Source organism: Hydra vulgaris, chromosome 10, assembly GCF_038396675.1.
Source record: "Hydra vulgaris chromosome 10, alternate assembly HydraT2T_AEP".
In the NCBI taxonomy this organism is placed as follows: Eukaryota; Metazoa; Cnidaria; class Hydrozoa; order Anthoathecata; family Hydridae; genus Hydra; species Hydra vulgaris.
In genome coordinates this window covers 35505001-35531237 of record NC_088929.1, presented here as the reverse complement: position 1 = coordinate 35531237, position 26237 = coordinate 35505001, and the positions used below count along the sequence as shown (strand labels likewise).

The 26237-nt window shown below is 25.9% G+C and overlaps 1 protein-coding gene across 1 annotated transcript; it reads right to left on the bottom strand.

The window, feature by feature from the left end:
* Positions 1-1106: 1106 nt before the first annotated feature.
* Positions 1107-24090, bottom strand: LOC136086308 (proto-oncogene tyrosine-protein kinase receptor Ret-like). The gene is made up of 13 exons (XM_065808602.1): positions 24013-24090; positions 22085-22148; positions 21249-21377; positions 20890-21018; positions 17016-17160; positions 14065-14288; positions 12629-12813; positions 7492-7566; positions 2450-2548; positions 2157-2368; positions 2021-2061; positions 1499-1595; positions 1107-1414 (listed from the first exon to the last, which is right to left on the bottom strand). The coding sequence occupies exons 1-13, from the start codon at positions 24088-24090 to the stop codon at positions 1180-1182; spliced, it is 1713 nt and encodes a 570-aa protein (XP_065664674.1). The 3' UTR covers positions 1107-1179.
* Positions 24091-26237: the final 2147 nt, after the last annotated feature.

The window sequence follows — 26237 nt, the reverse complement described above, 5'->3', positions numbered from 1 at the left end:
AGAACTTACTTCCAAAATGATACCGGCATTAAGTGATACCTTTTTCTAAATTCATTTTTTTGATCTTATGATTTTCTGTTAAAAATGGTTTTCTACAATTTATATCTCACAAACTATGGCTTATGAAACCCTGTTTATTATTGTTTCGAATAGATTTTATGTTGATTTTTATATTGATATTTTTATATAGAATAGATAGATAGATTATAAGTTGATTTTAGTCGTATTGTATTTTCTCTTAGTTTTTTGGGTTTATACTATATTTTTTTGTGCTTCAAAATCGTTTTTTTAATTCGATTCCTGAAGTTTTTTTGTTCGAATTTGTTTTCAGCTTTTGGGTTCATTCAGTACGAATTTCCAATGTTAAATATTTATTGCTTTTTTTTACAATGATAAATAATAGCGATACTTATTGATAACAATAGTAGAAATATAAATTCATTAATAAAGTAGATATTTAAAAAATCGAAAAACCAAATAGGTTCATTTTTCATAACAAATAATTAAACAATTTGGAGCAATTATTAATAATAAAGTTATTTTTATTCAAATAACAAAGCAGTTTTTTATGATTACTTTATGTGCATGTAAACTTAATGTAATGTAAAAATTATAAAATAAAAATTACACATCTAGCAAACACAAATAATAATAAACATAATAATAGAGATAATAAACGTTGTGTACAAATGCATTAGAATTTAAAAAGCATTGTAAATTATATTTATATTAACAGAAAAGCACTAAATAAAATATTTATGATAGTTGCTAAAAATAAATTATCTGAAACAAACAATTAAAATAAAGGAAAAATATCAAGCCTTTTGAAACAAAGGAAAAAAAAAAAAAGGAAAATTATCATTAAAAGAAATAAAATAATATAAACTAAATTTGTGAATAAAAAAGCGTATTAATTAATATTCACTAAATTTTATCATATTCATTAATAATCATATTTCATTAATAATAAAATAATAAAAGCATTATAATTGTCATATTCAAAAAATTTCAAAAATTTGAGCAACGTATAACTCTATAATATTTTGACTATCTGTTTAACTCTAAATAATTGTTAAATCAAAAATTTATAAAAAGTTTCACACGGACCATTGATATTTAAAGTTAATGAGATTTTACTGTTTATATTTCCAAATAATTTTAGTCGATTTTAGATTTATTTTATATTGATATTTCCTTTGGCTTTTTTAATAACTCTTCTTCTTGTAGGTCATCACTTATATCCAACGTCATCCTGTGAAATGAGTGTGATTTATAACAACAACTGTTTTCATTTATATCCAAGCTGACATAGTGATTGCCTTGAGATATTATATTTTCAAAAAGTTCACGTAATTCAGTAAAAGTAGGTCGTTTAAGAGGATCTTCATTCCAACAATCTAACATGATATCGTACCTAAAATTTTCAAAACTTGGGTAACGTATACCAACAATAACATTTTGTTAAAAAAATTGTACAAGGCTTAAATAGAAAAAATACATATATTGAGAACAATTTTCTGGACGCTCCATCCGATAACCAGACTTTAAAAGAACAAGTAGATCACGATTACTTATGGTTGAATAAGGTATTCCTCCTATAAATTAAGAAATATATACCAACAAACATTCTATAGTGGATATTCAGTGGACCTATATAAGAATTTCGAGCGGTCCACTGTAGTTTTGCTCATCGGTTACTCAATGGACCATAAATGACAGCTGCCAAAAGTGGCTTATCGATTACTAACCACTATATAAAATGTTGGAAAGTTATCGGCTGGCAACATAGCTGACGCCACTAACAGTCCATTAAGTAACCAATCAAAATGCAAATAAAGTAAACCTGAGCAAAATTCAAATGAACCAATCAAAATGCCTAAATAGCTCCACAGCAAATCCATTCAAAAAATGGTTGCTGGATCTTTTCGGATGCAATAATTAAAACAAAGTAAAACTGTAAAAAATAACTACTAAATATAGAATACTCTTAGTAGTATAATAAAGATCTATAAACACTAACCCAGCGTTAAAATTTCAAATAAAACAACGCCAAAAGCCCACCTAAAACATTTTAAAGTTATAGTTATCCAAAACATTACAAAAGTTAAAACAAAAATATGAAATATTCTATAAGGTATTGAAATAGACAAATTTACACATCACTGGATGACGAAAATATTCGGTAAAAGATTGCTTCCACTGACATCCATTTGATCGGTAAACAACGATTTTTTATGCCTCTGTAATTATCGTTATATAATTTACGAGTTAAGCCAAAATCAGAAATTTTTACATTTTTGTGAGCACCAACTAAGATATTTCTTGCAGCAAGATCTCGGTGTACAAGTTTCATACATGAAAGATATTCCTATAACAATAATGTAAAAATCATTAAAACTTGAAAGCGATAACTACAGTAAAATAGAAAGCAAATTTATCTGACTCATACCATCCCAGACGCAATTTGCCATGCGAAACTAAGTAAATCACTAGAATCAAAAGCTTCAATATCCATAAGTGGAATCTCATTATGCATTAATGTTGTTTTCTATAAGTGATTTTCAAGAGAAAAATTTAAAATAAATATTAGGAATACTAAACAAAATATATAAATAATGACAGAAAAAGCTAATTTAATCAGCAATTAAGTATATTTTACGTTTATTATATGTTAAATATACGAGTAAATACGCAATTAAGTATATTTTACATTTATTATATGTTTTTTTTTTTTTTTTTTTTTTTTTTTAGATTATTCACCTCCCCAAGGCCCGAGGGGGGCCACTACAGTCGAGGTGGCTAATCAATTTTTTTTTTTTTTTTTTTTTTTTTTTTTTAGTTGTTATTCGTGGTACAACCCTCTCTCAACTCTTTAACTCCGAAACACGAACCTTTCCGAGCAAGGCCGCTGCGCGGAGAAACTAAGTTGAGCGCGGTACTTCCAGGGACGTGGTGGGAGTCGAACTCCGAACCTCTCGCTTATGAATCGAGCGCTCTTACCACTACACCACTACCGCATTAAATTAACGAGTTAAATAAACGAGTCTGTTACAGGCCTTGTTAAGAAGCGTTGCGCTATTTGCATTTTATATACTTTAGTTTCTATTCTTTATTTATTAATATACTTAATCAAGTACTTTAATACTTATTAATATAGTTTAATGTTTGTTTGCATTATAATATTAGTATACTTTTAATAATAATAATATACTTTTATACTTTTCAATACATTTTAGGCCATTTACATTACGTCAAATCTTTTTTATATTTGGTAAATGGTAAAAAAAAAAAAAACTTTTTATAATCATATACCAAAATCAATTTAAACGAAAAATACTACTTAAAATAAATAAAAGTACAAACACAAAATTTGCTTTTTTTTTTTTGCTAATTCAACATTAAATGCTTAAAAAATCGATAAAAATAAAAATAAAATTTTCTTTTTTGAAACAGTATAAGATTTATATACTAAAGCTAAACAGATTTTCTCAAGTTAAAGTAAGGCAAAAACGAGCCCTTGTCTTTTTGCGCAAATATGTTATGAGGTAAATATCGGCTTTATTCTAACGCCAACTCTATTTTGGAGGTGGCTTATAAAAAAAATATTTTAATTTCATCAAAAAGTACATCAAAAAATCTTTCGAATGATACCAAATATGTTGTCTTTTTTTTAACTTTTAAACAGAACATCAACGAAAGAAAATATAGTGTTTTCGCTGAAATAAACCTGGTTTGAGTAGCTAAACTTGAAGAAAAAAACAGAAATTTTTTTTTGTTTTATACCAATTCTATAATACATTTGTATTATAGTTATGTAACATTTAATAATACTTCATTAATAACATTTAAAAATACATTCATATTATTAATACTAAAATTCTGCTCTATTAAAAATAAAACATATATATATATATATATACATATATATATATATATATATATATATATATATATATATATATATATATATATATATATATATATATATATATATGTGTATGTATGTATACATATACATATATATATATTTATATACATATATATAAATATATATATATATACATACATATATATATATATATATATATATATATATACATATATATATATATATATATATATATATATATATATATATATATATACATATATATATATATATATATATATATATATATATATATATATATATATATAAATATATATATATATATATATATATATATATATATATATATATATATATATATATATATATATATATATATATAGGGGCACTAGCTATTGCTATATATATATATATATATATATATATATATATATATATATATATATATATATATATATATATATATATATATATATATATATAGGGGCACTAGCTATTGCTATATATATATATATATATATATATATATATATATATATATATATATATATATATATATATATATATATGTGTGTGTGTGTACAGTATTAGACAAAACATTTGCAACCAACATCGAGCAATGCTAAAAAGTGTTCCTAATTTTACATGTCTTAAAAACGAAACGAACTATACTACCACAGCAAACAGTTCAGGAGTCTGGAGTCATAGCATGCCATGACATGAGCAATCAGCTGACAGGTGACAGCACACAGGCAGAATTTCATTTACAAGTGCCATTTTGCAGCGGACAAAACAAGTGCAACTTTTTTGATTTGTTTCATTTTTATAAATCTGGTTTGTGTCAACGTCACGGAAGTTTTTTAATAATTAAATAAGTATGCAGAAGTTTCCAGAAGCATACAGAAGCTTCCAGAAGTTTCCAGAAGAAGCATCTGGAAGCATCCAGTAGCATCCAGAAATATCCAGAAACATTCAGAAGCATCCAGACGCATCCAGAAGCTCGCAGAAGCATCGAAAAGAAGCATATAGAATCTTCCAGAACAGGTTCACACAGGTTTATTTTACTATATACGAAACATGCAAATCGACATGTAATTCAGTCAGTATATGGAAGTCAATCAGTCATTATTATCAAGACAGTTTATCGAAGCAAGTTTTAATAAAGTGTTTTATCAAAGAACATCAATAAAAGAAGTGAAATACAACAAGTGTTTCATTACATCAATACATTCCACATCCAACCAAGACGTTGTGTTCCACAGAGCATTATTGTATCATCACAAGGTAAATGTAACACGGTAAGCTTTGAGAAGCGTGATTATTTATTTTATTATTTTTATGACTTCAAGTGCAAAAATGGCTCCCGACAGTCTTGGATTGGAACTAAGAAAGAAAATTATTGGCGATTGCGTAAGTGGAATGTCAAAAAAAGTATTTGTGATAAATATCGCGAGAAAAAACGGACTGTATCAAGACTATGTTCCAAATATCGTTCTACGGAGAAGTTGGTAGCAAATAACAAAGGTGGAAGACTGCGTTCCACCACTTCTAGAGAGGATTCTATGATCGTCAGATTCGTCAAGAAGGATCCCTGGATCTTATCAGTCGAGATACAAAAGCAAATAGAGCTGCCTGTATCGGACCAAACAATCAGACAACGTGCTGTTGAAGCCAGATTGTTTTCTCAACGCCCTGCAAAGAAACCACTGATTTCACTAAAAAACCAGAAGAAAAGACTCCTGTTTGCTGAATCTCATATTGACTGGAATGTGCAGAAATGGCGAACTGTCTTGTTCAGTGATGAATCGAAGTTCAACATCATTGGGAGCGATGGAATTTGCCGTGTACGCCGACCGGCCGGAAAACGCCTCGATTTACATTACTGCCATAAGACCGTCAAGCATGGTGGAGGCAATGTAATGGTCTGGGGGTGTTTTTCTGCTAACGGTCTAGGTCCAATACATCGAAGCGATGGAATAATGGACCGTTTCATGTATAAAAATATCCTGAAAGATGTTATGTTACCTCATGCTGAATGGAATATGCTAATAAAATGGGTTTTTCAGCAAGACAACGATGCGAAACACACTGCAAAAGTAGTCAAGCAGTGGTTTCAAGAAAACCACCAATCGGTGATGAATTGGCCGCCTCAATCTCCGGATCTCAATCCTATCGAGAACCTGTGGGAGATTGTCAACCACAGAATTAATCGTAAAGGTGTTCGTAATAAGGATCAACTGTTTGAACAAATCCAAAAGGCCTGGGCAGCGATTCCATAAAGTTTCATTGATCACTTGATCGAATCTATGCCTCGAAGATGCAAGGCTGTGATTGACAACAAAGGATTCACCACAAAATATTGATAGCGAAATACAGCTTGGTCAATATTTTGTCAAGTTGCACTTGTTTTGTCCAGAAGGAAATCAACTTTTTTAAATACTTTTGATCAATGTATTAATTTTCGTGTACAAATAATGAACTTTGTGATGAATAAAAGTTGAAGAACTTTGTCTCTAAACACTTACATAGTTATTTCTCTAAATTGAAAAAATGCAGCACTTTTATATAAAGAAACTAAATTAGCATTATTTGGTTGCACTAGTTTTGTCCGATATATATATATATATATATATATATATATATATATATATATATATATATATATAAATATATATATATACATATACATGGGAGCACTAGCTATTGTACACAGGGCTGCTCTATGAAAATTAGGTTAACCTTCGTAATAAAGTGCCAACACTGATAGACATAAATTTGATTAAAAATTTATATAATCTTAGATTGTTTTTAACCAACATTTCAATTTTTAATTTTCAAAACTATAAGTTAATTTAACAAAATAGACTCATAATTCTGAGCATAATTGACAAATAAGTCTTCATATAATACGATTGTTGCAAAACAACAGCGAGAAAAAATAAAAAAAAATACTGCAACAATCGAAATTCAATAATCTACCTTATTTTTAGGCAAATTCTTTACGCATGTAAAACCCTAGGTACAATCAAACTATGACTCTAATTAAAAGAAATCGTAACTAAATGAAAACTTTTATCTAGTAACAAACCCAGATTGGGTGGATCTTATTGAAAATCGGTTTTAGTATTTTAGTAACAAACAATGTAATATGCAAGAACTTATAGAAAAGCATTTCCTCGAGGATTATAAAACAATCTATAATACCAGCAGCAAAAACTTACTTTAGACTATCAAAAAGCTTTTTCTAGTCTTATTTTGTCATACCAACGCTCTCTGAGAATCAAATTAGAAATGAAAAAATTTTTTTTTTTATTTTTTTATAACTAATTGCCTCATTTTTGTTTGAAACCTTGTGCAATAGAAATCCAAAATTTTACCTTTCATAACTAATAATATATTCATAAAAATATTTGTACACAATTTTTTTGCTTCTACATTTACTACTTTTAATTTCTTGAAACACATTGTTTTAAATAGGATTGAACAGTTTGTTCAATTATACAAAATTACAGGTTTGAAGAACTTCCTAAAATTATTAAATCGTTATTATATATTATAGTAAATATACCTATACATTTAAAATATAATAAAAAATTATAAACCTCAAGTGATTTTGAATTAGTATCTGCATTTATAAACTTTACTTGTGACTCAATACCATCATTTGAAGATATAAGCTAAAACGATTTAATTTGTAAAATATCAAAATTATTATTTTTTCTGCACAAAAACCATAATTTAAATCAAAATAAATTTAAAATTAAGTTAAAAAGATAAACAATCGAGTACGATAAGAAGATTTGGAATCTATTTTTCTAGTAAAAGAATTTCAATGTTAACATACATTATTAGTAACAATTGATCAATAAAAATACAATATTCAATCAATATCAAAAAGTCTCAAAAAAATCAGTTTTAATAAAAATGTTTAAATTATAAAAACAATTATTTTACTATATACACAGTGTATATAAATAACACTGTTATTTTTATAAAACATCATATAAATATTATAACATTTTAAGTCGTTATAAAATAATAAAACAGCAGCCTACTGATTTTCTTAAAGTGATAATTCAGTCTGATTTGTACAGACCCTCATTAAACCTAAAATACCAATTGGCATTTTACCTCTGTTTACATTGCCAATTTACTATTGCTAGTTTACAATGCCAAATGGCGTTTTACTTCTTTAATTTACATTTTACATGAAATTGGCATTTTACTTCTGCCAAATTAAAATTTTATTGAAACTTTTACTCACACAAATATATACATATATATATATATATATATATATATATATATATATATATATATATATATATATATATATATATATATATATATATATATATATATATATATATATATATATATATATATATATATATTAGGGTACATGCTTTTGAGGAAATTTTTGAATTTCAATTACTACCCCTTGAAGTGTGAGACATTAGTGTTGAAAATAACTTTGGGAAAAAATCAGCCTGATTGGACCACTATTGTGCCTCCCCTAGACCCCTTTCAGTTGAAAAAAATGGTCCAAAAATGACTACATTCGGAAAGCTTGGGGAAGGTAATAATATCAAAATTTTGAATTGATTTTTTTAAAAGACAGCTATTGATAATTTCAAATAAAAAGGGTAGTTAAGGCAGAATATGCCAATTTTTGCAGTTTTATTGTGTTAAATAGTGTTAAAATTTGCAAAAAAAATGAATTAATTTACCACAAATTATAAGAGTTTCAAAATACTTTGTTTTACACTTTTCTTTTGTTTTTGATCAACTATTTTCTTTATTATTTTATTATATTTGTATGGCGATAACAATTTTACTTGTTTAGATAATAATAAATAAAATAAAATACTTATTGCCAAATCGGAGTTTTGTTGCATGTATAGAAAGAATTTTATAAAAATAGAGAAGTTTATGAATTGGTAGTTTTCTTAAATTTACAATTATGTTTGAATTCTTTTTTTTCTTTCTAGTTTTATTTTTGAAAGTACAGTAGTATTTATTTTTAAAAGTACTATTTTTTTATACATTTATGCAGGTTTTATGACTGTATTTTAGGTTTTATGATTCATATTGAAGAAAATAAAAACACACAAAAAAAGAGGGTTTAGGTCAAGAAAAAAAGTTTTTTATCTTAATGGAGAAGCTAATCCAGCTATATCAGGTGATGTTATTTCGCTTGAAGATTATATACTCTTTATTTTGTACTCAAACTGTACTTTTTATGCATAATTTAAAGCATACCCGTGTACTTTAGATAAAAAAGAGTAACGTTATTGCTTATATTATTATCTTTTCTAATTAGTAATCAAGTATTGAAGTATTAATATTATACACATCAATAAATGCTTTTTCATTTTATTAAGGTATTCAACTTCCAACTGCAATGGAAATACTAAAAAACTTTTACTACATAAAATCTACACTGGAAACAAATACGAAAAAATCATTAAAACTATATTGCATGCCTAAAAAGATGAAAGAGAGTCAGCTCAAAAATGATAAATGCAAGTGCATATAATCTTTAATTAAAGCTCGTTGGAATAATGCTAGATTTCTAATAGTTTCTGACAAAACCCTTAGAAAGCATACAAGTAATCTAGAAAAAGAATACTACAATTTAATAAAGTATGAAAAGAGAGGATTAACTACATATTTAAAAAAACAAAATGATTTTATACAAAAGATAAATAAAGTGTTTTGGATTGGTAAACCAAATCTTAGACATACCATAATGATCAACAGGAAAAGATCAGATAAAGAAAAAGCTGAAGATTTAAAATTTTTAGATGATCAAGAAAGCAATAGAAAGTTTATTCTTGGGACCGAGGATAAAAAATATAGTAAAATATCTGGAGAGAGTATTCAAGAAAAAAACTTTTTAAGAAAACACAATACTCTGAAAGTTAAAGCAAATTTAGATTAAAAACTAATTTTAGATGAAAATAATACAGAAATGTTGAATGATTGAGACTTTGAATCTGGAAACTGGACAAAGAGAAAATAAAAAATAAATGAAAAACCAATTATGTAGACAATTTCTAAATATATTTACAGTGTTAGTGTTACTCTTGCAGCATCAATCAGTGATATATCTCCTGCAGTTCTCAAGAAAGTTGTCACTTCTGTTGTTCATAAAGCTGGTGTGGATGTAAGTAAATTACATAGCAGCATGAAATGCAAAGGAACTGTTATCAAATGTACTGCAGTTGAGTCTCTAAATTTTTGCAAAGAGTATATTAAAAATGAAAAAGTTTTCAGAGCAAACGAACTAGCTGAGCTAGTTGTTGCTTATTTGTCTTCTGAGGGTGTAAAAATTAGGAAACCAGGAGATACACAAATTATGTTTACACATTGGCATTAATGTTTTTTTCCATTCTGAGGTCTTTCATTGTTGTATGCATACTTTTTATTTTTTAATATATTTTTTGTTTTATTTATTTTTTGTTTGGTGATATATTTTTTGTTTACCTTAGTTCATATTAGTATTTATATAACAATTTTTTTATATTTTTATTTTTTATTATTATTGTTAGTACTGTTTAGGTGCATTGTCTGTCTTATTTATATTTTAAATATTCCTCTATTAATCTTTATTTTTGTCTTGACAACTGTCAAAATATGCTTTGTTTGAAAAATAATTCTCCTCTATTCTAATGTACTTCGTTTCTTCCCTCGGGCGTTCACTGCTCGTGTGTGACCATTCGGCGAATTTTATATATGTCAGATTTATATATATATATGCCAAAGTTTATAAATAATAATGATTAGTGGCTTTACTAATACATAATGTATTAGTAAAGCCACTAATCATCCAGGAAACATGGCTATCTACCATGCAAAGTTCCTCGGAAAGCCATATATTATCTAAAATTGCAACTTCTTTCTAGTTAAATTAAATTTGTTAAGGAAGATAAACTTCTTTTAGAAGAAATAAATATCATGGCGTGATTCATAGCATGTATTTATGCAAAATATTTGCAATCTGATAAGGCTATCAAAGCACCAAATCTAGATATTTTATCAATACATAAAATGCATCTATTCAAAGAGGTTTGTACCAAACCAGATGCAGTTGAAGGAATATTGAAATCATTTTACAAACATTCCTGGTATGTAGATTCTACAATTTTACCTCTTTCTTTGTTGGATAAAGACGTTTCTAACAAAGAAAAAATAAGATTACCTCTGCTATGCTTCAATATGAAATGCCAAACTCTGATTATTTTAAAATTGACAACAAATCGCTCATTGAAGTGGAAAACAAGATTAGGATTAAAAAGAGAGCTGGCAATGATTTTCCAAATTTATCATTACTAGTTGAACAAATCTCCTGTTTGATGTTTGATAGAATTGGGTTGGATAAATAAAGGATTAGAGACTGATATACCCTCCAACCTCAGTATTCGTGCACACAATCAAGTTTTAGAATCTTCAAAGTTTTTGCTAAATCTCGAGTTGTTGAAAATGATCCTGCTGAAAGAGCAGTAGGAATGATGCAGCAGTTTGTTCAAAGATATAATAAAGAAGAAATTTAGAACCGACTACTTATTGTTGATAACGTTAGATTTGCTACAAAAAGACCAGGATAAAAGACATCAAATTTGTCTGAGAAAAAGTTAATTGACTCACTTTCTGCAATGGAAAATATGATTTCAAAATGATGATAAATGAATTTCTTTTAACGTACTTTTATATTATTTCAAATAACTAATAATCAATTAAAGATAAATCTTCATTCATCAAAAAATTTAACTGTAATTAGGCTTATAATTTGCGGTAAAATAATTCATTTTTTTGAAAATTTTAACACTATTTAACACAATAAAACTGCAAAAGTTAGCAAATTCTGCCTTAACTACCCTTTTTATTTGAAAATATACTTTAATACCTGTCTTAAAAAAAAAATTAATTCAAAATTTTGATATTATTACCTCCACTAAGCCTTCCAAATATAGTCATTTTTGGACAATTTTTTTTTTTAAAAGGGGTCTGGGGAGGCACCAGAGTGGTCCAATCAGGCTAATTTTTTCCCAAAGTTGGTTTTAACACCAAAATCCAATATTTCAAGGAGTAGTTAATTGAAACTCAAAAATTTCCTCAAAAGCAAGTACCCTAATATATATATATATATATATATATATATATATATATATATATATATACATATATATCAGGCTTGGACAGGAATGGCATAAAAATCCTTAAAAGGTACTGACTGGCTTTGTGAAAAAAAAAGAAAAAAAAGAAAAAGAAAATGTCCTCAAACTTAAAATTTACTCCACTGAAATTTGTCAAATACCCAACCTTGCCGACCAAATTCGTAAAAAAAACTGACTACAACTGACTACTTGAAAATCACATTCTTTAAGGAGAGAAGGGAAGGGGGCCTACCAACCCCCCTCCCCCATAAAATCGGCACTATATATTTATATATATATATATATATAAATATATATATATATATATTTATATATATATATATATATATTTATATATATATATATATATAAATATATAGTGCTCCCCCTCCCCCATAAAATCGGCACTAAATATTTATATATATATATATATATATATATATATATATATATATATATATATATATATATATATATATATATATTTATATATATATATATATGTATATATATATATATAAATACACACATATATTTATATTATATACACTCATATAAAACATATTTTTCATTGATATACCTTAGCACGTTTACTTCTTAAAAACTGCAATAAATCTCCATTTTCCATATACTCATTGACTAAGCATAGATATTTCTTTAATGTACAACAACCAATCATATTGACAATATTTTTGTGATAACCAACTCCTTTCATTAAATTTATTTCTTCAAGAAAATCTTTTACCTCTGCTTCATTTGCACCATCTATATATACATATTGAATATTCAAGTACAAAATGGCCAAAAATGATTGTGTGCCACTTTTTATATATATATAAATATACATTTTGTACTTTATTCTATTTTAAAAGACAAACAATTTTTAACACTAAATACAATAGAATACAAAAAGAATGCAAATTATGCCTGTTTATTTATTATAATAACTGTTATATTTACATGTGCAAAAGTTTCCAGCCATGTTTTAAAAATCAAACTATTTGTCTAAATGTTCATAATATACATTTATGTTACTTTTTGTTAAAATGATTTAAACAACGCAGCTCATGAGTGAGCTCTCTTAAATTTGAAGCAAAAAACTACAAATAAAAAACAAAAAATTTTCTTTTGCTATGTTATTTTTTTTCCAATATCTCAAACAAAAGTCTAATAATAATTAAATTTTTTTTGTCTTTTTTAAAAATAAATTCGAATGTCACTGGCTGAAAACCTTTGCAAGCCAGTGTTTATAAATAATTTTTTTTTATCTAAACAGCCTATTTGGGTTCATCTTTATTCACTCTTGCATGAAGCAAATAAATATTTCCCATAATTATTCAACTTTATTAAACATTTTTAAAATGTTAATAAACAAGGCCAGAAAAAGTAAAGGATCTTATAAAAGATATTTTACTAAGGCACTGCATTGCCATAAAAACTTTTTAATTAACAGACAAACCAAACAAATTAAGCAATTTAATTTGTGCTTTGTCTGAGAACATGATACAGGCTTTAATCCCTGGATGTTGCATTTCCTGTTTTAATGCAATATGATTTGAGGTATAAACACTGCTAACAGCTATACAGGCTCTCAATTATTTGAAATTTTCGAAGAATAAATAGTCAAATTAATTTCAAATTAGAAAGCTCAAGATTTCATTTTCTTAAAGCTAAAATATTGTTTTAAGAAAATGAAATTAATGTTCTTGCCCTGCCGTCAGTCAATACACCTGATTTAAATGCCAACAAAAATTATTGGGTAAAGTTAAAATTTTTTAAATGGAACTCAACCACATTAGCGATTCTGAGAAAAGCAGCAATCAAAACTTGGTGTCATAAAATGTACTTTAATATTGCGAGCCACTTGTTCCTCAATGCCGCAAAGAATAGAATAGAGGCAAAGAATAGAGTAAAGGCTGTTCTGCTATTCAGAGGAGAAAATAAAAAAAAAAAAAAAAAAGAACATGCATAACGAGTATGTTCTTTTTTTTTTAAAAAAATAAAATAAGAAATAACCTTTTAAGAGTTTTACTGCAACATTTATTGTGGAGTCTATTTTTATATCACAAAAATTTTCTTCAAATTGATTAGCATAACTGGTTTTAGCAAGAAGGTTTAAACAAATTTTTGCCATGAAAACATTTCCAAATTCACCTTCGCCAATTTTTTTACCAAAGATAATGCTTTTAGGAAATATCTCCCATTTATCTGTTGATGATTTTTCATAATTCATGTACTTTCTATAACAGTTTTGTAATATATGCATATTTATACATACATAAATACTAACACATCACACACGCAGATAAATATATATATATATACATATATATATATATATATATATATATATATAAATATATATATATATATATAAATATATATATATTATATATATATATAAATATATATATTTAAATATATATATATATAAATATATATATATATATATATAAATATATATAAAGATGTATATATATATATATATATATATACACATATATATGTATATATATATACATATGTATATATACATATATATGTATATATATATATTGTGTATATATATATGTATATATATATATATATATATATATATATATATATATATATATATATATATACGTATATATATATATATATATACGTTTATATATATATATATATATATATATATATATATACGTATATATATATATATATATATATATATATATATATATATATATATATATATATATATATATATATATATATATATATATATATATATATATATATATTAGGGTGGCCCTAAATACAATTTTTTTGAAAAAAATCTGCTCCCACCCTTTAAATGTGTTCTATATAATACAAAAACACTAGGTTTAAAATTTTGTTGAATAAAAAATATTTTTAGAGGTCCCCCAAAACCCTTTAATATTCAACGGGTCCCTAATATTTAAAAAAAAAAAGTTTCTCGAAAATAGGTCAACCTGGTACTCAAATGAAGCGAAGTTATATAAAAATTTCAAAAATAACATTCATTTTGAAATAATAAAGTTTTTTTAGGTTTTACTACGTAAAAATCTTGTTTTTTAGCAAAAAATGAAATAAGTGAATTTTTCATGATAATTGTGATAAATAAGTTTAAATTTCAAATTTATTTTTAAAAATGAATAAAATTTTTGAAATTTTTATATAATTGCGCTTCATTTGAGTACCAGGTTGACCTATTTTTGAGAAACTTTTTTTTTGAAAATATTAGGGACCCGTTAAATATTAAGTACATATAAGTATAAAATAATAAAAACACTTATCTAAACTTCTACAGTCTGTTTAACCTTTAGAAGTTCATCTGGGAGAATGTTTAAATATCAAAAAAGTCAAATTATAGTAAAGAAATTTTACAGGAAGTTGGGCATTTCTATAATTAATTTTATTAAAACTGTAGCTATGTTGCAACCTGGAAATTACATTACTTTTCAAAAATGCTACATTATTTTTCAAAAAATTAGTAGTGAAAAAGAATTCTCTATAATTACTATAATTTTAGCTTGGCAGTTTGCTTTTATAATTTTTAAAGGGTATTAATGTTTGTACTGGCATTTAGAAATTATTTCAGAATTTTTGTTTTATAAATTTTCTTGATCCATTTGATTAATAATTTCAATTTTTTTTTGCAAACAAAGCATTTATTTTTGGGAATATTATTATAAGCAGGTGCAGTTTTTAGAATAGACCAGTTTAATTTAAAATTAATATCTTTTTCTTTTAATTGCCAAATATATTTTGAATGCATAGTCACTTTAAAGTATTTTTTTATGCGTAAAAGATTGTTTGTGATTTGCTTTAACAAGCCAATATATTGTTAATCAGAGTTATTTTGTGAGGGAACAATGCATTAGTAAATAATATTTTTTGATAAGCATTTGCTATTCATAGAAAAAACATTAAAATTACAAGTTTCAGTCTTTTATTCTTTAAGAATTTCATTTTTATCAATCAATGCAACATTGTGGCTTTTTATAATTCTTTCTATATTTTTTGCTATAACTTAGTTTAATAGTGTTTCTGTTAAAAGCTTTGTGCAATTTATTAAAGGGAGGGAAATGTTTATATATCAATTTTACAAATTCTTTTCCAATATTTGTTGAAACATTTTTGCAGAACAGAGGGTTAAGCCAAATTTTATTTTTATTTCAATTTTGCTTTTTTGCAACTTTTGTTTCAAATTTTAGCATGCAGTTTTTAAATCTTTTTTTAAGAGCATTTTCATGCCCACCTTTAAAAGAGTTGAAAATATTTTTATTAGAGGAGTTTTAATTTAGTTTATTGTTAATTAAAATAGGGATTTGCTTTAAGATTTGATGAGGTTTATTTAAATTTATTATATACAATAATTTATCGTTAGGTTTTTTATAACCCTTTTTATAATAGTCCTGGTGAACAATTCATTAGATTAGCCAAAGATGAATGGGAAAAACATTACACCAACCACAAACAATCTTAAACATTTAAAATACTCAAAGGAGACTAAGCCATCAAAACATTTTTGTCAATTAAAAGTAAAAAAATATTAATTTTAAATTAAACTGGTCTATTCTAAAAACTGCATCTGCCTATAATAATATTTCCAAAAAATGTATTATATGTTTGCAAGAAAAATTTGGAGTTATTACCCATATCAATAAAATTTATTAAACAAATAATCTGAATTAATTTCTAAATGCAGGCATAAAAACAAATACCTTTTCAAAAGTTGTTAAAATAGATTACCAAACTAAAATTATACTAGTTCTAAAAAATTCTTTTTCACAACTAATTTTTTGAAAAATAATGTAACTTCCTGGTTGCAACACAACTAGAGTTTTCATAAAATTAATTATAACAATTCCTAACTGCTAGTGAAATATTTTTTCTATAATTTGAATTTTTGATATTTAGACATTCATTTTAAAAATATTTAGTAGTTTATTTTTACTTACTCCCATTGATCTGGATCTATATTTGGTTGGAACATAAATTTTTTTCTATGAATAAAAAATGCTGCAATAACAGCAAGTATTACAAAGCAAATCAAAACAGAAACTATAATTGCAACCGTGTTTGTAGACGTATAGGGTGCTGGATCTAAAATAATAAAAAATAAAAATTCAAGACCCATATCATAACACAAACTTAAAAATACAAATAGAAAGTTAAATATACTAATTACTAATGTTTTTAAATGAAAAAATTAAAGGAATAGTTTCAGTTGATTTTTCAACTCTTAACTTAAATTGAGTAATTTAATGTTTAATCATTTTTAAATATGAGTTAATCAATACAAAAAGCTGAATTCTTTATTGGTAAATAAATATTTAACATTTATACTAATTAATAATTATTCTTAAATAATTATAAATAAAATATTCCTGGAGTAACTATGCTTTTTCTTTTAACATTTTTTCATTTTATAGTTTAATCACTCAGAGTTTAAAGTTTGAAGATAAAATTCAAAATGTTAGGGGTCATCCATAAACTATGTATGCTCATAGGGGGAGGTCTTCAAAAAGCGTACGAAAGCGTATGGGGTGGGGAGAGGGGGGTGGAGAGTGGGGAAGGGTTTAATTTAAAAGTACGTACTTCGATTTTCTAATTTATTACTATTAACCAGCTAATCAACAAAAAAGTTAAAATTCAGAATAAAGATCCTAGTTTGCCAACATAAAAAGATGTATGGTATAGGGGATAGAGGGTATAGTTTCTCTCTATGCACACACATGTATGGGCGCAAATTTTCTAACCCCCCTCCCCCCTGAAAAAGAAAAGGAAATGAGGGGCTGTAAATTTTGCATAGGCTTTTGTAATTTACAATACTTTTCAACAAAATTTAAAATCTCTCGATAAATTTAAATTTACTTTTAGATATTAGTTAAAAATTATACTACATTAGTGGCTTAACATTTGGGCAGTGCAATCGTTTCAAGGCTTTTTATTCCCAGGCCTCTGCCATACGAATTTTTATCAAGGCCTCATTTGATATAGGTATAAACATATTTAAGTTTGGAGTTTGCACAATGTGTGATTTTTTAGGGCATATTTTAGGCAACCTACTTTTTGAGTCAACAAATTGGTTTTGGCATTGTTGTGGCTAACGGGTCGGAAATCCCCTTCTCCCAAAAAAAAAGTGTCATTAGGGTCTTGGAATCTTTCGAATTTTAACGCTAGGTTTTGCTAAAATAAAAAGCTCCTTAAATTACCAAAAGGGCACTTAATTTGCTGTTCCTCCCCCCAACAATTAAGGGGTATGAGTAGACTACCTTTGGCACTGGGTTTTAGGCTTTGTTTTCAATATTAATGATCTTGCGTAAGGCTTGTTTCTTATGGACTTACAAAAGCAAAAAACGTCCGGCTTAAGTATAGTTTATTTTTATTTAATTCGTTATTAAAACAAAAAAAAAATACAGCAGGACATTTCCAGGAATCGAACCCCGAACCCAGTTGTCATAGTACATGGCATTAACCTCTTGGCCAAGCAAACACATAGACAACTTTGTATATATTTGAAGACGTTTTTTAAATTGGGATCCTGTACTGCAAACAAAAGACTTTGGGGTCGTATAAAATATCCAAGGTGCCTCCTCCACCTTTTTTTTTTGATAAACTTTTTTATTGAAAAAAATTGACGCATAGCAACAGGGGGAAGGGAAGGGAGTGTCAAATTTCAAAAATTTTGGCGTATATACTTTATGGACAACCCCTTAGAGTTAAAGAGTTAAGTAATTAGTGTTGTCTGGAAAACAACTAATGAAGCTGACTACTAGTCAACTTTGAACCAGAACCGGCTAAATGTAATACTTGTAGTATAATTTATAAGTATTGAAACTAAATGAGAAACACCTGATGTTTCTTCCTATAATTTTCAACAATTTTATTATTACTTGCAATGAATACACAAACATGAGCTCTCTCCTGTAATTCCCTTTCTTTATCTTATTTTCCTGATTCATTTAATTTGCAATCTTTTAAATTGCCTGTCAATGGTTATCTTGCTCTACAAACTTCATCTTTACTCATCCAGTAACTTCCAACTCTAATAGTGGTTGGAAGTTTCTTTCCAACCACTATTAGAGTTGTATACTTTCTTCCTTTTAGAAGCAAAGATGAAAAAAATAAATAAGTAAAATCACAAACTTTATAGACTGAAAAAAAGAAAACAAAGAAAAGGCTAAAGTTTATGTTTTATACCAACATGTATCCACCAAACAGTTTACTATTAAAAATTTATTAAAAAAGAATGCAAAATAGGCATATAATAATTCTGACCAAATTAAAGGAAAATAATTTTTAATATATTGGTTGTGTGATACTTTAACACCATATAAAAACAGTTGTAAATGACCAGTTTTTGTAAATTTATAAACCATCTTTAAATAAAAATTAACAGAAAAAACTATTCGGAAAAAGCAGATTCTACACATTAATAAGAGACTAAACAAAAAATACAAAAATGCAAAAAATCTTAAAACTTGATGAAAAACAAGTTGATAACGCTAGTAAACTTGGATAAAGCATATTTATGTTCACCTCTAATCTCAACTAAAAGTGGGAGTTTAAAACTTTGAAATTAATACAAAAGAACTCACTGTACCCACTAAAAGGAATGACTCAAAAAACACCTCTTTTCTAAAATACAATGAAAGAGCTCTTTCTTATTTAACATCTTTATGAGGAATTCCTGAAGACTTCATACTGTCTAATTTAAAAAATTATGAATTTAAAAAACTCAGATTCAGAAGAAACAAATTATTTAAAAACGTATTTGTTAATTTGATGTGTTATTGTAAATTTATATAAATTGCGTCATACTCAAAGTATAAAACTTAACATGCATTTTGAAATATATATTAAATATAAAAATTTTTTGCGTAGCTTACCTACTTATTTTTAATCTTTATAGCAGATGAAATTTTGAACAAAATTAACAAAAAAGGTAAAGAACTTGCAAAATAATCAAAAAATTCTATCCGCGGTTGATAACTTTTTGCTCATATTATATTTTAACTGGGTCCTTTTAAGTGAGGTTTGTTTAAAAAAGTCCTATCAAACTGGTTTTAACCATATCAATCTGTTTTTGAACACTCATAGTAAAAAACCAAAAAAAAATTGGCTCCATAGAATTTAACACCACCAAATCAAAATTTTTGCAAACTTTCTGCACTTTTTTTACTTCTTTCTCTTTAAAATGTTCATCCATATTATCAAATAAAACTATTCTTAGACATGATTGAATTTGTTATTAGTCTTATTACTGTACATCACTTGTACATCTTCAATTAAACATATATTTATTACTTATAAAACTACTAAACTGTATTACTTATAAAATAACCTGACTATTCTCCATGAATACCTGACAAGTTACTTTAACTTAATTGTTGAAAACAATAGTTTTCTTTAATATTAAAACATTATATTCTTGAAATAATATAATATTAAAATTTGAATTGATATAATATTAAAACTTGAATTAGATGATATTAAAAATTATATTCTTGAATATGTTGTGTTTTAAAATGCATATTATATCAAACAAAAAAGATTTAATAAAATTAATATATTACTATAAAAGTGTAACTAACGGTTTTGCTAGGATACCCAAAACGTAATGTTTGAGGTCTATACCATTGGGTATGTTTATGGGGAAGAAGTATGTTTATTTTTCACAAGTTAAGTGTCTAGGAGCTTCAAAAAGTGAGTGGGTGTATTGAAAACATTGATTTTTTGAATGACTAAATTTTGTAATGAACCCAAATTAACTTCATCTAAAATTATAGATGTTTATATTTGAATTTAAGTTTACAATTAATGACTTACCAATGCATCCACTATTTAACTCAAAAGTCCATCCACTCTTACATTTGCACAAATAACTGCCATTCGAATTTAGACATTCCTGGTTACTCAAAGAGCATGGAGCTGTCAAACCAGTACACTCGTTATAATCTTTACAATGGAATGTATATAAGTGAATATGAAGTTAATCTTTTAGTATATAAATAGATACAATAATATCTGGATAAAATTATATATAACTTTATCTGTATATCTTACTTAAAATTAATACTTCAAAATGCTTATTGCTAAAAAAATGCATATTTAATTTCATTTACTTTTTATTTATAAAAAGTAAATATTTTTATTTACTTTTTTTAACTGCCTAATTTATAACTTACCAACACAGCTGGCATTATCTTCACTCAGCACCCATCCTTTTTTACATTTGCATAAATAACCACCAAATGTATTTTGACATTCTGCATTACTCCAAGGACATTGAGAAGTGTAATTGCATTCATCGATATCTTAACAAAAAACTTTGACTTTAAAAATGAAATAAATTCAACTCTTATCAATAATATAATGATCTACATTGATAATTCTGCGACTAACTTTACTTCATCCCTTTATCAAACTATGATAAAGCAGAACTTTAACTAATCTTGATGTGTCAGGCAGGCTGAAATTTTGTGTGTCTCAGATGGATTGGTTTCTTGCTATGCCCAATTTTTGTCTGAGTATCTTTTTTCAGAATGGATATTCTACAATGCATAATAGAATATCCATTCTATTATGCATTTGACAACTAAACTTTTTGTAGTAATAGACTTGTAATTTATTCATGTCCAATGCAAACTTTTGATTAAATTTTTTGAATAAGAGGATACATTAAGGCATAATACATGACAACTAAACCTGCTTCAGATTTTTTTATAAACAATTATCTTATGAATTAATATTTCTTTAAATTTAAAACTCTATGTTTTCTGTACATAGTGCATGGAAGATGCATATTTTCATATTTTCTGAATTTTAATTATTCCTGCCATATTAATTGCATATTAACTTACATTCTTTAGAAGAATAAATGGCTTATCTAATCAGTAGTTTTTAATTTCAATATAGAACATTAGTTCTTTTATACTATCTATTAGAAAAATTAAAGCTTTTATAAACTACTTATTCATAAAAATGATAAATAATAAAGGAAAAAAAAATAAAAAACGTTTACCTTCTAATGATGCATTAACAGATATCAAGTATATTGTACAATTAGGACTACGCTTGAACTCAATCTAGATAATGAACAAAATTAGCTGCAATGTATAATTTTTTAAGTTGAATAATGGCTTTACTTTTAAGGTTATCAACCCTTCTATTTGTTTGTAACAGTTCAATTTTTTTCAACTCAAAAAATTCATTGAAGTTCAAATATAACAACTTTATAATGATAATATAAAAACAAACTAACTGTATTAACAAAATTATTAAATTAGAAAAATATACAAAAACTCGTGACCAAATTTTCAAAATTTTTGCTATATAATTATCATATTGTCAACCGAGATTATAAATCATATTGTCAGCCTAGAACCAACAGGCAGTACCTCTACTTTTTGTTATTAAAAGTAATTTGAATTTCAAATTTTATAAATACTGAGAGTTAATCTTTTTGTAAACTATTCATATTTTCAAGTATAATAGTAAATCAAGTCTCATTTTTATTTGAAATAATAATAATTTGTTTGAAAGTGAGATTTTATATAAAAACTTTGGTAACTGAACCTGGTTGTGGACATGCAGTTTGCTGGGTTTTTTTTTCATAAACTTTAGTGAATGGCTATTTCAAAAAAGCGCTTTATACCTTCGATGAAGTAATTTAAATAAGAATTAAAATTTTTAAATAAACATTTAGAAAAAATATAAATAAATTGCTTTTTATTTGTCAGTGAGATCTGGACGGGTGAGTTCTTTCTTTAACCCTGTTTCCTAATTGTTAGCCCTTAATAGTAAATTATTTTGTAAATATTTTAATGCAGTTTTGAAGAGCATAAAAACGAAAAAGATTGCAAACATAATTTTTTTTGTTCATGAAGATCAGTTACATTGGGCGCAAACACTATACAAATAATTAATAGTACAAGATTAGTTATGAAATATAAAAAAAATTATACTATTAGTATGTTGGTTACAATTTTTGAACTGGTAGCAATAGTATGTAAAAATTGAAGACTAATTTAAACAATCTATTTCATTTGAAAATGAAATACAACAGCCTGAAAATTAAAATTATTAAATCGATTTTGTTTATTCGATCAAAAGTTTATGAAAAAAGTTCTCAAAATTGATACAGAACCAAGCCGTCAATAGAGCTGAAAATTACAGAAAACAAATGTTGCTAACAGTTAGTGTTAAAGATTACGTAAATGTTTGTAAGACTGATGCTATATAAGCTTTGTCTTGAAGTGCATTTCAACAGTGACTCCACTCAGAACTAATCTCAGTTTTTTATTCTCCATGACTTATCTGCTGAGTTTTTAAGTTCTTTTACTTTGGCATATGAAACATTTTTGAGCAATGAATAGTTATTAGCAATGATTTGAAAGTCCATTGTATGCTCTTCTTTAATTTAAATCAACATGATTGGATTGTTTAGAAGAATGTATTTTAGTATTCTGAAAAAGCCATTTGGACTGAAAAGTTTAACTACATCCACATTTCTTTCAAAAATACTGTACAATCTGTCTAGGTCCTAGATAACACTATGTCTTAACTCGCAAAATTTCTAAATAATTATTTTAATTTGTGGACAATTTTGCAAGAAAATTTAAAAAATAATTGTTATAAAATTATTTATTGGTTCTGTGGTACACAAGAGTTGTTTTATAAACAAATATCAGTTATGTTAAGTTCATCTATAACTACTTAATATAGTATAACAAAAAAAGCACTAGTTATATCATTTCCTGATTGACCACTAGTATGGTCTGACCAAAGTGCACTATAAATTTTTTTTGGTATTGAGCATTGGGCAGTCAAATGAAACACAGTTAACTTTTGTTTGTAAAAAAAATTAGAAACATTTGCTGTTGGTAGGCTGACAAAATTTTATATCAAAGAAAATAATACACTTGCTTTTATTAAGCCTATCAAAATTACGTTCTTTGTTAGTATTAACTTTGGCTTTGTGTAAATTTCATGTTCTGTTTTTTTATTTGAGTTAAGTAAAGGATTCATTTTCATAGTTTCACATTTGTCACATCTATCTTTTTTTAGTATGTAAACTTCAATAATAAATTCTGCGTTAAATATTTATTTTTTACATACTAAATTTTGCAAGAATAAAATTGTCAGAAACACATTTTTCAATATTTCTTGTACAAAATGGTTATATTCAAATTTTCTTGAATGTACTCTTCAATTGCACTTTTGTAACAAAAGTGACTGTTGATTCTGGAAATGCTTTGAATATGCTGACAAAAAGAATCTTTAATGCAATTTTTTACAGTTTGACTAAGTACTATACCTATTTAATACTATTGACATGTTTCTGTTGTTTTGTCTATTGTTAGGTAAACTTCAACATTTTATAATTTCAAATTCCTTTTTCATCAATACCTAAAATGCATAGATAAAATTCTTTGCAAACACTTATGAGTTTAAAGAAATATGAAAAAATGTTTTTTTTAATTCTGGATTTTCAACCAAACAAAATCTTTTTTTGTTCTTTACAATTGTAGTAATTGGGAGTAAAAAAGACGCTTTTCTTGATCTTTTAAAATCCAGTGTTGTTTGTGCAAAGTTTCTTGATCAGTAATGCTAATTTTTATTTTACATTTGAAAGACATTGCATGTGATCACTCTTACAGTCTTTTATAAATTTCCACCATTGTATTTTACTATCTGAGGCTATGCATTGCTGACCACTCTGAATAAGATTTTTTCATATTTATTTTATCCAGGAGCTAGGATCTTATTTTCATTTGTGGGTAAGATCTTGTTCTACTGTGTTTTTTGGTACTTTCTCTGGCATTTTTCTTTGAAGCAGCTTGGTTAAGTGAATTATGTTTTTTATCTAAATGTTGTGAGATAAATATAGAGTAGTATATAAATATAATTTAATTTTAAATTGAGTTTATAAAAAAATAAACAAATATATATATATATATATATATATATATATATATATATATAATTTTCTTTGCATTTTGACATAATCAGTACTTAAATTTGTCTTTCTAGATAAGATAGAGAATTAAATGCTGTTTTTTTTTAACCACAAACTGTAAGTTTAAGATCTTTACTAATGGAATATATATATATATATATATATATATATATATATATATATTTTTTTTAAATTTACTTATGAGGGTGACCCAAAACAAAATTTTTTTTGCATGTATATTTTTCCCATTCCCTTATGTTTACTGAGTTGATATGTGTGAGAAAAAATATTTTCTGAGGTCAATTTCAGCTAAATGTAAAATCTCAATTTCTTCATTTTTGATAAAATTTGAGATTTTCAAATATTTTTTCAAATTTGAATCCAATAGTTTTATATTTTCATTGTTCCTTACCCTAAAGAATTTGGAATGCCAATGTTTAGACTATATAAGAATCAGTCCGTCAGGCCTATTAGTACAGAAGGTTTATTCAAGCTTGATTCACAGAGGGGGTTGATAATAATAACTAGCTGAACAACCATTGTGTTCTCTGAATAATGTTTTGTTTAAACTGTATTCTATCTATTACTTTGATTTGATGAACATTTTATAGTAATCATTAGAAACTATTTTTATTATAGTATATGAACTAGTTTTTTTATACATAATTATATAATAGTTATGTATATTTTTAATACACATATATTTACTGGAAGCTTATATAATTAAACATAATTTTTTAAGGGGGGCACTAGAACTATTTAAAAAAAATTTGTTTTAGCATAACCTAATAATAAAAGTGTTAACTGAAATAGATTGTGCTAAAAAAAAATAAATAAATAAAAAGAAGGCTGAGAATAGAAAGTACAGAGTGTCAACATATCCAAGGAGGCTGCTGTTTCTCCTTAAGTATACAATCAATGAGCTTCCATAAACCAGCTGGCAACCATCGAAAATATAAAAGATACATCCAGTTTCTAAAATCTCCCAGGTAGAACAATTAATTTTTTTTATATGTAAATATACTATAAAACAATGACAAACTTTAAAAATGGTCTATTTTATGTAATACATATTTAATATAATATCTCTTCCTCCCTTACTGTTTAAAACTGTTTTAAGATTTTATCATCAGTGGATCCAGCATCAGGGATAAGATACTAAAGCTCCATAATATGTATTTAAATCTGTATCATCTCAAATCATTGACTTGGAACT

What these genes read in the sequence shown, in the direction of transcription:
- LOC136086308 (XM_065808602.1), bottom strand. Translation starts at nt 24,090, where the DNA reads ATGAATCCTTTACTTAACTCAAATAAAAAAACAGAACATGAAATTTAC. An exon ending in AGATAATGCCAGCTGTGTTG is followed by an intron (nt 21,019 to 21,248) that starts GTAAGTTATAAA and finishes TCCATTGTAAAG; the next exon opens with ATTATAACGAGTGTACTGGT. An exon ending in TTTTCGTCATCCAGTGATGT is followed by an intron (nt 2,062 to 2,156) that starts GTAAATTTGTCT and finishes AAAATGTTTTAG; the next exon opens with GTGGGCTTTTGGCGTTGTTT.